We start from the raw sequence: 16,573 nt of genomic DNA on the forward strand, positions 1-16,573 counted from the left end.
TATTGCTGAGTTGTGATGATAATAAAGTTTCATGAACTCATTCTACACATTTTCCATACTGTTCAAAACTGTTAGGAAAACTGAGGTGCAAAAGTTTGCTTCTTTATTTTAAACTGTCATTAAAACAAACAGTGGTAAAAAGAAACAGCACTCTGGGCCACTTGCCACAACCATATGGAATGTTCATCACAGGGCAGTCAACGGGCTATTTAATGAAACACTAATTCTTAAACAAACAGAAAATCCAGAATTAATAATTTGTAAGTGACTTGGAGAACCTTATGGGCATATGGTTAGTAAATAATTAAAAAGTTAAAAATTGGAAACCTGGACTAGATGAAAACTACAAACATTGCAATGTGAATCCAGAGTCTCCTCCTGCCAACAGAGGAAATTATGTAATTCTTCACTCTCTTCCAACCCCAAAACACTCTGAAGTGTCGAGCAACTCTCCAGTATATAGCAATAGCACTTAGATGTCTACTATACCGCTTTACAGCCCCCTCTAAGCAGTTTCCATGTCAGCCTCTTGCCCCCAACAATCTGGGTCCTCATTTTATCAACCTCGGAAGGATGGAAGGCTGAATCAACCTTGAGCCTGATGAGATTCAATCTGCCAAACTGCTGTCAGCTGGTGATCAGCAGAAGTAGCCTGCACTACTGCACTCTAACCACTGTGCCATCACGGCTCATAACATCCATTCATTCAGCAAGGCTATCTCTTTCAGGGAGATTCCTCCACAATCAAGAGCTTTCTGTACAAGCAAAGCTTGTACAGTAGTCCTTAGTTAAGCACTGTACCTGCATGTATTGTCAAGCTTCGAAATTGCATGTTCACTGTTATAACTATTATTGCTTCTCAGCTTGCCAACCAACTCGGCGGGGGGCGGGGGAGAGAGATGGAATGTAGGCTCCAGACATCAAGAAGCCAGTCGTAAAATGAAGGAAACGTTGGCAGGCATGCACCAAAGCCAAAAGACTCATAACAATACCAGGAGACTCCATTGGACAATGTGGTCTGGTCTAATAGGGGGAGGGAGAATTTAAACTTTAACTATGTGGATTTCTTCGGGACATAGTTTAGATCTGGTTTTGCCCTCATCTTGGCCGAAATGCAAATAAATAAAGGCTGACTAATTTTTGTGGAGTATTTTTCGGACTATAAGATGCACTAGCTAAACATGTTACTATGCCTTAAAAAAAAATATTCCAAAAATTTTGCTTTGCAAAATTTATTTTGATGCCTTCCCCTAGTCAATTTATTGTTGAAGAATAACCAGAGAAAGTTAAGTGGGAATACCAAGCAAACCAAAAAAAAAAAAAAAAGAACACAAATGATTTTATGGTAGAAGCACTAAGTCCTGAAACTTAGTTGTGCATCTATAAAATGAAATGAAGGTTGATACTTTACTTTTTATTCTGAAAATAAATGATCCTAACATTACTGCATGCTTTTATGATTTAAAAGAATGGTGTTAAATAACCCATTACATAACTCACTCATTTTTCTTCTATATAAAGTCAAATAACACAGGAGCACATGTTAATTTTTTTTTTAAAAAAATGGCATTGGATGGGAAACTATGTACTGATAGTACATAGTTTTTCTATGCCTATCTTAATCTTGTACCTTTAAATTATGTGATTTATTAATTGTTCTTTTCCCAGCTTAAAGTTGCTCAGTATGAAATATAATAGAAGTAAACACACTGCAAAGCAAAACACCATTTAATGGTGTTTCTGTGACCCGAGATAAAGTATTATAAAAATAAAATGGATGCAAAGGATATCTATCTGCACAGGAAAAAAAAGATAAAGGTAAGCCGGAATGAGAGGAGAGCATTCTGTGGCTTGCAACACAATGATGGGTGGCAACCTCATTAATTTCCCTGCTGATAAACAAGTGGCTTTTTGGCAGGCCTGTCAGCTATGAGCGCCTTGTTGTAAATAGGCAAGTTCAGCCTTTGTAAATGTATCCATGACATGCTTTCAAAAGTACAAAATGTTGCCTAATCCTGAACTAAAAGGTCTACTCTTTGTATGATTTAGAACAGTGTTGGCTAAACTTTTTGTCGTCACGTGTTGCAAGTGCGTGCCCGCACCATAATGCAATGCGTGTTTGATCCCCCCGTACTTCCCCACACCCACGCATGTGCACATGACACCTTGCGCTCCCCTCCAAGTGCCCCATCCCCCAGGCATGTGCACATGACCCCCACACATGCTTGCATGACCCACACACACACCCTGACCCTCTGTCCATGCATGTGCTTCTCCCAAATACGGCCTTCCCCCTGTGCATGCGTGGCAGAGACCCAATAACCAGCTGCCGGCAGGAGGTCCACTTGTATCCGTTGTGGAACTGAATTGTGGTGATGGCTTGTGTGCCCTCAGAGAGGGCTCTGCGTGCCACCTGTGCCATAGGTTCGCCATCACAGATTTAGAATCTATTTTCTCAAAATATCAAAGTCATTGTATAGCTATTGAAGTTAAGGATGGAGGCAGGGAGGGAGAGGCAGGGGGAGAGGAAGAGAGGGAGGGGGAGAAAGAGAAATTTTGGAAACTTCAGAATAAATACTTGGTTGCCCTGAAGAACTACGAATTAGGAGTGACAGGAAAATAAATAATAACTGCTAGTTCTGTACAAACACTGGGTGAGACATTTCAGTTGACAGATTGACATGGATCTAGTAATTAGATTTCTCTACATGGTGAACTCCCAACGTAATGAATTCCCAAAGACAGTGAATATAGCGGTTTCGACTAGATTTATTTATCCAATTTCTACATCGCCGTCTCACCTAGTCTAAGTGACTTCAGATGCTTTACAAATAAAAAACATAGACCAATGTAAAGCAGAGTTAAAAACAAAGTTAAAACTGAATTGAAACCAAGTGAAATTTTAGGGTTTATTAAATTAAATGTAAATTTATTAAAAGTAAATTAAAGGTTACAAAGTTAAAAAGGCCTTGAAAAGTTAAAGATTCAAAGTCCAGCCTTCCCCATGGAATCTCAGTAGGTGATTTGGAGCCAATTGTTATTTCTTGGTCCAAAATACCTCACAGAGTTTGGAAAATGAAAATGAAACATGTTCTCTTTATAAGCAGCACTAAAACCCTGGAAGAAAGGCAGGATAATAAAGTAAAATAAAATAGCCTTTCCACCCAATTCTGCATCATAGCTCTTCTGAAAGAAACAAACCACCTAGCTGAAAATTTCAAATTATTCCAAGTGCATATAAATGCATCTTTCAGAAGCCACTGCATATAAATGCATCTTTCACTAAACTCTCAGTGAATTCAATGGGACTCAACAGAGTAATTACATATGTAAGACATATGGAACTGAAGCAGAGAAAAGCTGTCAATAAAGCCAATACCTTCAAGGATTACCTTACGAGATAATTAAAAAAGTATTCCCATGGATATCTCTCGGAGTTTTCTTGAAATACACCAGTCACTATGGTTAGATTTAGCCTTGGCATTCAGATGTGTTCTTTCATCAGCTGTATTTTTCTATGTAGTCTTTCATTATAAAGGCGCTGTCTTTTAAAAGCACTGCTCACATTCACAAGTAGAAATCAGCTCTGCATTACAAGTGATGAGCTTGGAATACTTACCGATTTGCGAACATCTTTTGAGCCTAGATTAATTAGTTTTTTATTCATGGCCCACTCTTCGTCTGATTCCATTATAGCTTTCTGGGGAGGGGGAAATATTGCAAAATATATAAAACGACCACAAAATGGCAACGCATGACACAAAGTAGAATTCATTTGAGCCTCTCCCCACCCCACCAAATTATGATTAGAATGGAGACTGCAGATTCTTTATCTTTCTTGCCCTGTTCAACTGTGTCAGATTCTCGGAGACTGTAGTTATTTTAGCAAAGTTTTTCAAAAGTGGTTTGCCATTGGCTTCCTTCATAGCGCTGTGAGAAAGCGACTGGCCCAAGGTCACGCAGCTGGCTTTGTGCCTGACAGTCTCCTGGTTTCTAGCTTTTTATACACCTTAACCATTATGCCAAACTGGCTCTCAGAAATTTCATTAGTACATATTAATTAGGTAATTCAATTTTGTGTATTAGATTAAAGTCTAATGAAGACTGATGCAGTAATAACTTTACTCTGTACCTTTTCTCTTTTTATTTTACTGTTTCAGAACTGCAGTTTAAATGTAATCTGACATAAATTAGTTCAAAATAAGAAAGTTCACATTATAGAATTATACTTGCTGTTGCCTCTGAATAATTGCGACAATTATGTGAAATCTATTTACGTGTATACCAGGGGTGGGTTCTGGCTGGCGTTACTGCCAGTTCACTCGTGCGCGCGCAATTAGAAATTGTTCTGCACATGCGCAGAACTAAAAAAAAAAGATGATGGAGACAATGGCGGGGAACGTGGAACCGGTTCGGAGGTGTGGCCAGCCTGTGTCACTGCCGGTTCTGCGACCCACGCCCGCATGCCACTACCGGTTCAGCTGAACCAGGCCAAACTGGTAGGAACCCACCTCTAGTGTATACACACTCACACACCACCACTATCACCATATGAAGGAAAAGGAAACTCAGGCCAAAGAATCACAAATGTCAGTAAAAGCTCCCATATTTACTAATATCTTCACATGGCATTTAAATTGCTTCAATATACACAATATATAAAAGGCATTTTGGATTCAACATGTCTGTTGGGGCAAACATATCCAAATCAGCCATCTTTAGAAAAATTTGATTTCCATTTTACAACATCCTATATTTCACTTCTACTGGTGGGTCTCATTCATTTCAAAAAGTTTTCTTTCCCCTCTCTGATCCCCTGGGAAGTGGATCAAAACAGATAATACCAACTCCACAGCTAGTTTAATATGACTATTTCCATGTAGTGGCATACTTTAAAAAAAATACTTTGTTGCTAAAAAGAATTGAAAGGAAGAAAAAAGAAAAGAAAAAAAGAATCATCATCTGAATCTTCAACAAGCAGTAATCTTTTTGCTGATGGAAGGTCTTGTTAAAAATAAAATACAGTTTCTATGAAGTGCCTATAAAGGGAAGTATCTGATAGAGATGTTAAAAAAAAATTGTTACCTTGAAATAAATGGGAGCCATATCCCCCACTTCCTTTGGGAGAGGAATACATTCATATATCATGTGATATTGTTTGCTTATACTTAAATTTGTCTCCAGAAAGACACAATCCAATTCTTCAGCTTCAAACATCTTTACCAAGGTTTTTCTGAATACCTGGTACAAGAAAAGGTGGGGTGGAGGGGAGGAAGGGAGAGAGATAGAGAAGAAAACAATAGTTATTCCAACCTTAACATTATCAGGCAATGTGACTATGCAAATGTCTGCAGCGAACTGAGAAACTTTACGCTTTTCACAGTATTAAAAGAAATCCAGTCTGGTTCCAAGTTGTGAGGGGGAAAAACTCCACTTGAAATAAAATGGAGGCTGGCTACAAGAAAAAAAGGTCTCAGTTTATTTGGTTTTCCAGAAACTTCAGAGATAGCAGCATGTTTCTGCGATGGCTGACAAAATGGCGGAGTGATGCTCCAGGGGGTTGTGCAAAGTAGTGAGCCTTGGGCCTTTTACTGTTCTAATGGAGGTGGGTAAATCCTATAATGCCCTAAAGGACATGTCACGTCCTTAGAAATTGGGTGGGGGGCATGTAAATGCTTAATCTGATCAGCTTCAGCCTTCTGTGAGAGTTTGTGGCTAAAGGAGTTTTGTTTATTAATAGATTGGCCCAGTCTTGGCTCAGAATGGATACAAAATCTCCTATCCAAAAGACCAGTTTCTTCTGCTTGAGGCTGTTTTCCTATGGCAGGAAGACTGGTGTTAGGTAAGCTCCCTGTTGGGAGAGCGAGTGCATTCAGAGAAGCGTTGTGAGAGTCGTGTTGGAGAACACACAAACCAGCATACAGAGACACTGCAGTTTAAATAGGCTTTTACTTTAACAGTCCAAGTCATACACGGATAAGATAGTCAGTCATCAACGTCTTTCAGTTAAGGGATAATCCAAATAACATAGTCCATAATCATACAAACAGTCTGGTACTCAAAGTTTGCTAGCAGTTGCAAAACTTACAATAGCTCACGGCACTTTCTAACAGCCAGCTTCCAAAACACTCAAATCAGATCAGCCCAGCATCTAACAAACAGAGACCTAACAATCATTCATTGGCTCCCTCTTATGGCCGATTGAGGAAAACAGCAACCAATCACATTTTATAGAATGATTTAAAGAAACAGGTACAGCATTGCTATATGATTTATATATTGCCAATCCAATTGTTAGATTATATTCCTAACAACTGGGGCTGCTTTCTGCCTTTGTTAAGACTATTCTCCGTTTCTCTTTTAGGGGAAATAGTCTATCCTGCCTCTTTTAAATATTAAGAATGAAGAATGTTTTAATTGGGGGGATGTCCTACATTTTGCATTTTTGCTGCATGCAAAATAAAATATAATGAACTGGGTAATTTTAAATATTTATACAATATGCAGAATGTCAGAGGAATTTCTTGTGGAGTCCTTGGTGCAGAGAGCCTTCTTATATGTCAAAGGAAAGGTATGTACCGAAGTTCATTTATTGGGCATCATAAACGGAAGTAGAAACAACAGGAGGTCCTTTAGGCACATTTACACAGAAGTTAATCTTTTGTCTTATATTGACTCCAAATACCATCATTCTTCCACTCTGCCTTCCAATTACATAATTTATCAAAATGTGACATTTTCATCAGGCTTTATTGACCTTTAAGTGCAATAACAATATTCCCTTTAAAGAAGAGCAATCGTAGATCTCTAATCTCTGTTCTACAGAAGTTTATCCAACCTGTTAACTGTAACAAACTTGACCTTTGTTCACGTTCACTCATTCTCCTGCATAGGATGGAATGTCACACAGAGAGCATCAGTTTGTATCTGTCCCAGTGTTTGTAAACTGGGACTTTTTTAGAAATAAACGGGAAAGGTGGAAATCACAGTCCAGATTTCCAGTAAATGAAAGATGAGTCTATAACCCAAACTTGAAATGTTGTAATAATCTATATACATAAAAGTGTGTGTGTGTGTTTTCTAGCATAACTCTAGGACACCTCGAGCTATTTCAAACAAACGTGGTACACAGATGACTTATTCTCTGGAGAAAAATACTGTGGAGGTAAGACACCCCTAACGCCCTCTTGGGGTGTGTGTTCTGTTAAGATACAGCCTGTTGCACTGTACTGCCGTACTGGCTTCTACTGTACAGCTCAGTGGAGTTGCCATGATAACGGCTTCACAGTACTCCACAAGGGGGCTCCCTCTGGTAAGGGGGAAAACCCAACATTAGAAATTACGTTCGGTCCGGACATTTTCCCCCATAAATAAACACCCAGGCAAGCATTTGATAAAGAAGATGAAAGTGCTAAGAACTTGAGGTCCTCAAAATAATAACGTTACATCTGTATCTGCTTGAATCATGGGCCAATTGTACAGCATCATATATATTATAAAAGTCACATTTCATAAGTCATATATGATGAGAAGACAGGCTACACCAAGGGTGTCAAAGCTCACAGCCTGCAGGCTGGATGTGTCACGTGTGGGCCCCAACCAGTTTAATGTGTGGGGGGGGAGCCCCAATACATCATGTGACGACATTGTGACGATATGAAACTGCATTTGCTGCTGAGGCCAAAGCATCCATACAGAATAGCAATATATTTTTATACAAACATCAAATGCTAATACATCTGATAATGGCAACCTAACTAAAGAAGGTTGTGTTGTTTATTTTCTTGCTAACAATTACGTAATATCCAAACTTATAATAAATCAGACTATTTGTCCTTCAGAAAAACATGACATAGTTTGAATGGTAGAAACACTCCAGAGGCTTATGACCAACACATCCATTAGTTGTTACTTAAACTATTATCTAGAGATGCCAGTTTGAATCTAGGACTTGCATACGTTCTGCCATAAGTTATGGTCCAAAAAAATCTCAGGATGAAAGGTGACAGATCTTTTATTTTCACGAAGTACCAGAAACAATGACAAACCAAATAATTGAATAGCCTGATGCTAGCTGCCAAGATGATTGGTGCTCCAATAAAGTAATACAATGTTATTGGCAGTGTTGAAAGAAAACAAAATACGACAAAAACCTAAGTAAGGCATACTTTAAAAAGGGGACTGAAACAAAGTTTAAACCAGGGGTCTCAAACTTGATTTCATTGAGGGCCACATCAGGGTTGTTTGACCTCGGGGGGCCAGGGTTGGCATGGCCAGCTTGATGTCACTCATATTGGGGGCACCTGTGGTGGCCTGAGTGCTCTGCCAGCGAAAACGGGCTCCTGAACTCCATTTTCGGCTGTGATGGCCTCCTGCAACCCTCTGCCATAGAAAGCGGGCAGCCCTCCCGAAGCTCCATTTTTGCTGGTAGAGGCCCCACAGGCCAGATCTAAGCATCTTGCAGGCCCCCAGGCCTTGAGTTTGACATCCCTGGTTTATGCTATACATCAATGCAAATCTCTGCAAAAAATATTTGGAGAAAATCTGAAGACAGCCAACAAACTTCCATTTCAGATTTTATTTTATTTTTTGTTTCACTGTGCTTAGAACTCTAATCAGCCTCATGTTGCAGAGATAGGCAAAGGCTGCCAACCAAAAATCCTGGCATCAGAAGGTCTGAGTTTCAAAGACAATGAAATGGAAAAATAAACAGAAACAAGCTCCCTGGCCAACATCTTCAAGAATTTTACCAGTCAGCTAAATAGCCTGTTCTTGTCCAGACTAAGAATTAATTGAATGGTTAACACATTCCTGCTTGACGTTGCCACTAGCATTCATTCTGGCGATAGTATTTGGGAGAATTTTATGGCAAACTACACAATTCTGCTTTGTCACAGCAGTTACTAGGATGAGGTTTGGTTATCATTTAACATAAATAATAACAGGTACCAGGTTTAATTCTCTACAGCCTTGATGGAGAACCTATGGCAAGCATGCCACAGGTGGAAGCGGAGCCCTCTCTGTGGACACGTGTGCCGTCGCCACAGCTCAGCTCCATCGCACATGCGCTCCTGCCTCCCGCCCACCAGCTGATTTTTGGGTCTCTGCCGGGCATGCAGGAAATGCCTGTGCATGTATGGGAGAGCGCAGGGGGGGTGCAGCGCTCCCCCTGTGCCCCATTTTTTGTTCCAGGAGGCTGCAGGGAGGCCTACTAGGTCCAAAATGAGTTCCAGGTGGGGGTCACACGCGCATGCGCCGGGAAGCAAGAGGCACTGGGGGGTCATACACTCATTGCATTATGGGTGTGGGCATGCGCATACGCATGCTTTCAGCATGCGATGACAAAAAGGTTAGCTATCACTGGTCTAGAAGATTTAGGAGATAATTTTGATATTTTTATAAATATTGCTTGATGTTAGCTAAACTGAAGTTACCTAGATTCCCAGAGACTCCTAAAAGTTGTTATTTATTTGTTTGTTTATGTATTTTGTATGGCTGCCACCTCACCAATGACTCAGCAATGAATAAAACTTAAAGAATAAAGACAATTAAAATATCACACATTTTAAAATACATAGCAGCCAAGAATAAAGCATACATAATTATGACTAAATTAATGACCTAAAATTGCTTGGCAGAAGAATCAATGTTCACTTGAAAAGCCCAGTAACGTTAGCCATAGACTATTGTTTTAAATCAGACCACCCTGTCAATATTTTTGAATCTAAGAACAAAAACTGGAAACAAGAAATCCTATATCCCAAAATGCCATTTCCAAAGAGAAGTACTCTTAGTCCAATAGAGACCAAATGGTGCAATTTTTTTAATTTTTACCAATTTCCCTTCCCTGTAGCCTTATCTGCCATTACCCAGACCAAAATATCTGGGAGGGAACCCAGAGACAGCAGGAAGAATAAACATTACTTTCCCCAATTTACTGACGCCAATGTCACACAAGTAAAGTTTCTTGCTTGGGAAACTGACAAAATCCACAGCATTAATAATGTGACTGATGGAACCAGAGACTTAAGAATAAAATAGATCAAAGCTTGACTTTCCAAAAGACATGGCTCAGCTCCGCTCTGATGCTAGGACTATCAGCTCTGAGCTTTAAAAATCTGGATGACCTTCTGACAGCAAGGAAAAAAAGCTACCGTATTTTATTTTTCTTTCCTGCTACAGAGTGTCATCTGGATTTCTGCAACTGAGATCCAATAGTCCGCACTTGTTATGGATTCCACTAAACCTCTTCTGAGATTTTGTATTTCATGCCTGTGATCAGAGTGCAAAAGTTTATGGCTCGACTGAAAACTTTATAATATTTCAGACAGAAAGCAATAATGGCAACATTCCAAAGAAAATGCCTGACACTCATTTTTAATATTGTTTTTCTTATTTGTTTGACTGTAACTTTGTTTGTCTGCAATATATTAGAATTTGTTGGGCAAGCAGAGTACAAGAGGAGATTTTAAAAGATCTTTATTTTGTAAATTAGATAGTTCTTGCACACTGCAGCTGACAAAACCAGGCAGCAAGCTAATTCCAGATTAAATAGTTACATGCCCAGTTTCTGTGCCAAATGTCCGTTTCAAGCAACAGAGGCAAAGGATGAACAGGGATTTTTTTTTCCAGAAATGCTCAGAACTACCAATTTTATGAAAATTTTTAGTGCACTGGGGATGGGTAACTAAACATAGGATTGTATTCACATAGATCTGGAAACTGAAATATTATGATGCATAAACCAGGCCATGGTTGTGCCAATAACCATTTGTAAGTGCTGTCCAAGGTATTTTGGCATGCCATCATACCAAAATATGCTGGACAGGACTTGCAAAACCTGTGCATTGATAGAATTTCCACCTGTCAATTAAAAAGGCCACACCGCTTGGATCTGCACATATACTATGTGCCAATATGCTACAACATGACTTCATTTTCCAGCAGGACTTGGCACCTGCCCACACTGTCAAAAGCACCAAAACCTGGTTCAATGACCGTGGGATTACTGTGCTTGATTGGCAAGCAAACTCGCCTGACCTGAACCCCATAGAGAATCTATCGGGTATTGCCAAGGGAAAGATGAGAGACAAGAGACCGAACAATGCAGAAGAGCTGAAGGCCGCTATTGAAGCATCCTGGTCTTCCATAACACCTCAGCAGTGTCACAGGCTGATAGCTTCTATGCCATGCCGCATTGAGGCAGTAATTGCTGCAAAAGGGGCCCAAACCAAGTACTGAGTACATATGCATGTTTATACTTTCAGAGGTCCGATATTGTTCTATGTACACTCCTTGTTTTATTGATTGAATGTAATATTCTAATTTTCTGAGATTGTGGATTTGGGGTTTTCATGAGCTGTAAGCCATAATCATCACAATTATGACAAATCACAGCTTGAACTATCTTGCCTTGCATGTAATGAGTCTATCTCATATATTAGTTTCACCTTTTAAGTTGCATTACTGAAATAAATGAACTTTTGCATGATAGTCTAATTTTTTTAGTATCACCTGTATATATTTGAGGGGTTACTACCATTTTTGAAGATTTATATTTAGCTCTTCACTGAATTGGTTTCCTCTTTCTGAGAAATGTGGGGAATTTTTGAAGGCTCTTAAGGGCTTAAATAATCTCTAGTAAACACCATTAATCATCCCAAATAAACATTATCTCCAAAGATAAACTGTCTATTTTTTTTAAGTTCAATAAAAATGAGTATCTAACTTGGCAACTGCAACAGTTACAAATCATCATTAGCAAGGTTATCATTGTGGCTTGTTTTGCCAAGGCCTTTAACTAAGAGATTTCAGTTCTGAAATATTTTTATTTCAGTAACAGTGAGATTGTCAACAAATGCATTGTAATTTCTTTTGAGATAACTGGTCTTCCCAGAGGTTTGGAAAGCTCCAGCAAAATACTTTTTTATCATAAGCATTTTGGTAAGTACATATCTCTTTGAAGGAAAAAAGATATAATACATATTTTACAGATTATATTTATCTTTTATTTACTGTGGTTTATTTTTCCTCTTCTTCTAGAAGAGATAAGGACCAGAGGTGGTATTCAGCTGGTTCGGACTGGTTCGGGCGAACCGATAATGAGAACAATCAGTTGGTCCCACCCACCCGCACCTGCCCTGTCCTGTCCTATATTCCCTTCTTTCTAGCTCAGCTAATTTGTGCGGCACAGCTTATTTGTTGTACTTACCAGGACATCCTTAGAAGGTAAGCAGCTGAGCTTCAAATTGCTGTTTTTGAACGCTGCACACAAACATGTTAGGCGCTCATGCGCACACCGAACCGGTTGTTAAACTGATTGCACCCCACCACTGATAAGAACACTTCATACACAGCTCTCAGGAAATGTCTGAACTTGCAGCCTTATCTAGTGGGCTACAAACTCTTAATCCTAACAATATACATTTACATTTTCTTGTCAAACTTTCGTAATTCAAAGGACGAATTCAACAATTCCACAGAATATGAACTACAATACTGGTCATCCATAGATATTCAGAAGAAAGGGCAGGTCAGCTGCTGCGTAAAGCGGCGGTCCCCAACCTTTCTGGCTCGGTGGACCAGCGGGATGATGGGGATGGTTTCGTGTGCACATCACTTTCACAAATGCAGTTTCCAGCACACTCAACCACCAGATCTGCAGCCCGGTTCCAAAGAGGCTGCGCCCCAGCATTGGGCCACAGTCCGGGGGTTGGGGACCCCTGGTATAAAGTACATACCAAAGCCAAGCTTGCTACCATGCTATACCTACAGCACACAAAACCCACATCATAAAAAGCCTGATCAAACTAGAAGCTGTGCTCACCTGAATTTCTTCCCAAATGTCTTCATCTAGAATTGTGGCAGCAGTGTAATGCTGCATAGGAGCGATCAGGCAATGACCTTCAGTAAGAGACTGGTACTTTGGCAAGGATAAGTACACCTAGAAAAGAAAATGCAACGTTTGAGCAGCCAGTTGGTGCATATCGACCTTATGACTTCCATGATTCATTCTAGCCAAACTAGACCTGATATAAAACTTGCTTAGAGAGACTCTCATTTTAAAAGAACTAAAAGTTCCAGGAGTGGGAAATCTGCTAAACAGTTTCTGTAATTTTATATATCCATATAGGACAGGATCCATAGGGGACAGATTCCTGAATGAGAAAAAGTGGCAAAACAGGAAGCATTATTATTTCTCAGCCGTAAGGTTCTTTTATTTCTATATATAGTCTGAAAAAAATACACATACAGAGAGAAAGAAAGATTGCCATATCATCTAATTTGGACTAGAATCCTTTCATTGAATATATTCAAGCACAGGCTGAACGTCATTTGTCAAGGATGCTGGATTTCTGCAAAGAACAGGAGATTGAATGTGATGCCTTAAAATGGTTTCTTTCAGCTCTTTGAAACTAATTCCAAATTCGTTTCATAAGGAGGAGACCCTGTATCTGTTGTTTTTTTAATATCCGCATGACTTTCCTTGTCTTTGTGCCTTTGTCTTCTTCTACCAATTATAATTTCACCTTTTCTCTATGACTCTCCTCGTCTTACAACTCAACTCTGCTTTGGCCTCCTAATTATTTACTCTGCTTGTGCCACCTAAATATTCAGATCTTGTGTATCATTGCAGCAAGGTCATCAACAAATCTGAAGTACTGAAGATTAAGTTTATCATTCAAGACAAGAGTCACACTCATATTTGCTGCACCCTTGAAGTGGCTTTTTCATCTTTAATTGAAGAGCCAGGGTTATTCAAAAGCAATCATTCATGTCATAAGAAGCAATCTTAATTTAAATTTCATAATATCATGCGCAGAGAACAGCCTTCTTTTAAGTCGTCCATTTCTATGTCAGAATAACTGATGCTCTTCCTTACCTTGTTGCCAATTGCAATGATTAGGTGTTTAGGAAGTTCAGAGCTACCAAAACAATGGGGGCATTTTTCCATGCATGCAGCAAGCCGTTGATGCTCACGGATCGCTTGGTGCCTCTCCCTTTCCTCCGCTTTTCCACTTTCCTCCCTCTTTGCTGCGTTGGAAACGAACATGTCATCCAGAGTGTAATAATCTCTATCGGTTTTGCCTGAAAACTAAAGCAAAAGATAGATCAGGAGAGCTGGAAAGCTAAACTTGGATTATAAAATTTATTTGATGACTTCTAGAAACTCATTACCATTATCTAAATCTAACAACAATGGACTGTGGTGTTTGGCAAAGGGCAAATGCACAGTGCAGTGGTGCTATGTGCTCAACCTCAAAGTACTCAAGACAATTCTGGGATTGCCATGAGGTAGCTTGCATGTGCACTTACATACAAAGACAACATGTGAAAACTCCTACAGCATCCATACTGAATCTTCAGGAAGTTGCAATTGCTTCCAAGCTCAAAGGAGTGTGCTTCAACCAGTGAACTCTGTGAAGCTCCACTGGAGATGTTTGCACAGCCCTAATAAAAACCAAATCTCATTTCATTTTTATTAAGGCACCTTGCTTTTCATCAGTGGGAGTTGCTGCCTTACATAAAGTCCACAGCTTGTCTTTATTCTTATAATCTGCATTAGATGGAGGATGATCAGGGATAATGCAGACTGCAAGTAATGACAATGACAGTTTAAGACAAAGTCATGACAGGTAAATTTAGGCATTCAAAAGTTGTTCCAGGTATGGGAATAAGGGGAATCTATTAAATCCAGTTAATATATAGATACAAGGCCACACTCTGTCATCTTACTAGAACAAGCCCATAGATTTGCAATAGGAAGTGTTTTTCTTTTGATGCCTAGTATTCCCAAGCACCCTCTCCTCTTGATTTATGGGAGATGTTTTCCTCCCTGTTTTATTGTTTAATTTCTACCTTCTGGTTTCTGAAGGAAAAACTGTGCAGGAAGTAACCTGAGCTTCATTACCTATAGTGGGGGTCTCCCAGGCAAGGGTGATGTCACTGGCCAATCCTTTCACCCAGTGGGAGGATTCAAATAATGTAACAACCAGTTTGCCCAGGGTCAGGTTGGCTGTCGTTGGAGGCGTGGCCCCACCTGACCCTGGGCGAACCGGTTGTTAAACTACACACACACACACACACACACACACAAACGCTATCAAAGTGGATTCTGGGTGCTGCCCTGCGCTGCAATGGAGAAACGGGCAACGGAGCACCCGGCACAAGGGAAGGAGGAGGAGCAGGGAGAAGGAAGAGGGAAAGCGGCCTTCTCCTTCCTTCCCATCAGCCACTCTGTTGCCTGTTTCTCGATTGCAGCGCAGTGCAGCGCTCAGGATCCATTTTGATAGTGGGTCTTGTGTGTAATTTAATAACCAGTTTGCCCGAACCAGTACGAACCAGCTGAATACCACCAATGCTTTCACTATAGAAGGGCTTTGGTGTTTCCAACAAGGAAGTATAGTATAGATTAGAATTACATATACTAAACTTGAGATCCTTCACCTATGATTAAGTACCTTACTTCTGTTGCTTATGCATTGGATTCTCCCACCTTTCTAAAAAGTATAAATATGAGTGCATCACTTTATTGAGTGGGGTATCTCTCAATATTCTTCTGAAGGAATCCTACCAGCATATGCTGCTTAATAAACACCTCACTGAGTCTTGATTATTTACTTTGGTTCCTATATTTGATTCCATACAGGTAGCTTGGCCCAGTCTTGTCCAAAGAGGAATGTGTTCTAGCAAAACTCTTCTATAGATAGCAGAACGAAGAGCTGCAGCTTTCTGACTGCAAGTGAGATGCCTCATTTTGCAATGATTGAATTGCAAACACGGGACTCAGTTTCAGAGACTTGCTGCCAATTTTGCACAGCCTTAGCCAAATGCTGCACTTTCTAGGTAACTATCTTTCTAGGTAACTGAAAATAAGACCTCCCAGTATAATAAGCCCAATCGGGCTTTTAAGTGCATGTGCTAAAATAAGCCCTCTCTAAAAATCCTGCAACACAGCAGCAGCCATGAGGTGACCATGCTCACCGCCTCCTGCACTTTAAAAATAATAAGACCACTCCGAAAATAAGGCCAAGCGCTTATTTGGGGGGGAGTCAAAAGAAAATAAGACCCTGTCTTATTTTCGGGAAACACTGTATGAAACAAAAAGGGGGATGGATCTCAAGTCTCCCATGAAATATTATACTAGAAGGCAATGAATCTTTTTTTTAAAAAAAGAAGATGTAAACTACAATTTTTTACCTGTTTACCAGTGGTGAGTTGCAGGTGGTACACCCTGGTACGGGCGTACCGGAGCCTGCCCAGAGCACCAGGTACCGTTCCGGTATGGTGCTCTGCAGGGCCCACCCAAGCTCCTTACCTATCCTTTAAAGCTTTTGGCGCTTCCGCACATGGCACAGCGCCTATGCAATGCTCCGCCAAGCAGCTGGAGCGTCGCAGAGGCTTGCAAAGCATTGCTGGACGGTACGACGCATGCGCGCGCCACACACATGCTGCACGCATTCATGTGAAGGACGCCGGGCCTCGTTGCAACCATACCGGTTGCAACAGGATCCAGAACCCACTACTGCTGTTTACATATAATAATTAAAAGTAAAAGGAAACAACAAAGACA

At 40.2% G+C, this 16,573-nt stretch overlaps 1 protein-coding gene across 1 annotated transcript in view; it reads right to left on the minus strand.

The window, feature by feature from the left end:
• The window catches only part of CWF19L2 (CWF19 like cell cycle control factor 2), a 90,559-nt gene that overhangs the window by 4,266 nt on the left and 69,720 nt on the right, over positions 1-16,573 (minus strand). Inside the window, exons 13-16 of the mRNA XM_087721169.1 lie at positions 13,883-14,095; positions 12,827-12,943; positions 5,086-5,241; positions 3,620-3,700 (exon numbers count right to left, since the gene is read on the minus strand). Coding sequence (XP_087577295.1) covers positions 3,620-3,700; positions 5,086-5,241; positions 12,827-12,943; positions 13,883-14,095 — 567 coding nt within the window. The remainder of the gene's footprint in view (positions 1-3,619; positions 3,701-5,085; positions 5,242-12,826; positions 12,944-13,882; positions 14,096-16,573) is intronic.

Source organism: Thamnophis sirtalis, unplaced genomic scaffold (assembly GCF_051295495.1).
Source record: "Thamnophis sirtalis isolate CommonGarterSnake01/CBP01778 unplaced genomic scaffold, rThaSir2_p1.2 scaffold_8, whole genome shotgun sequence".
NCBI classification, from domain to species: domain Eukaryota; kingdom Metazoa; phylum Chordata; class Lepidosauria; order Squamata; family Natricidae; genus Thamnophis; species Thamnophis sirtalis.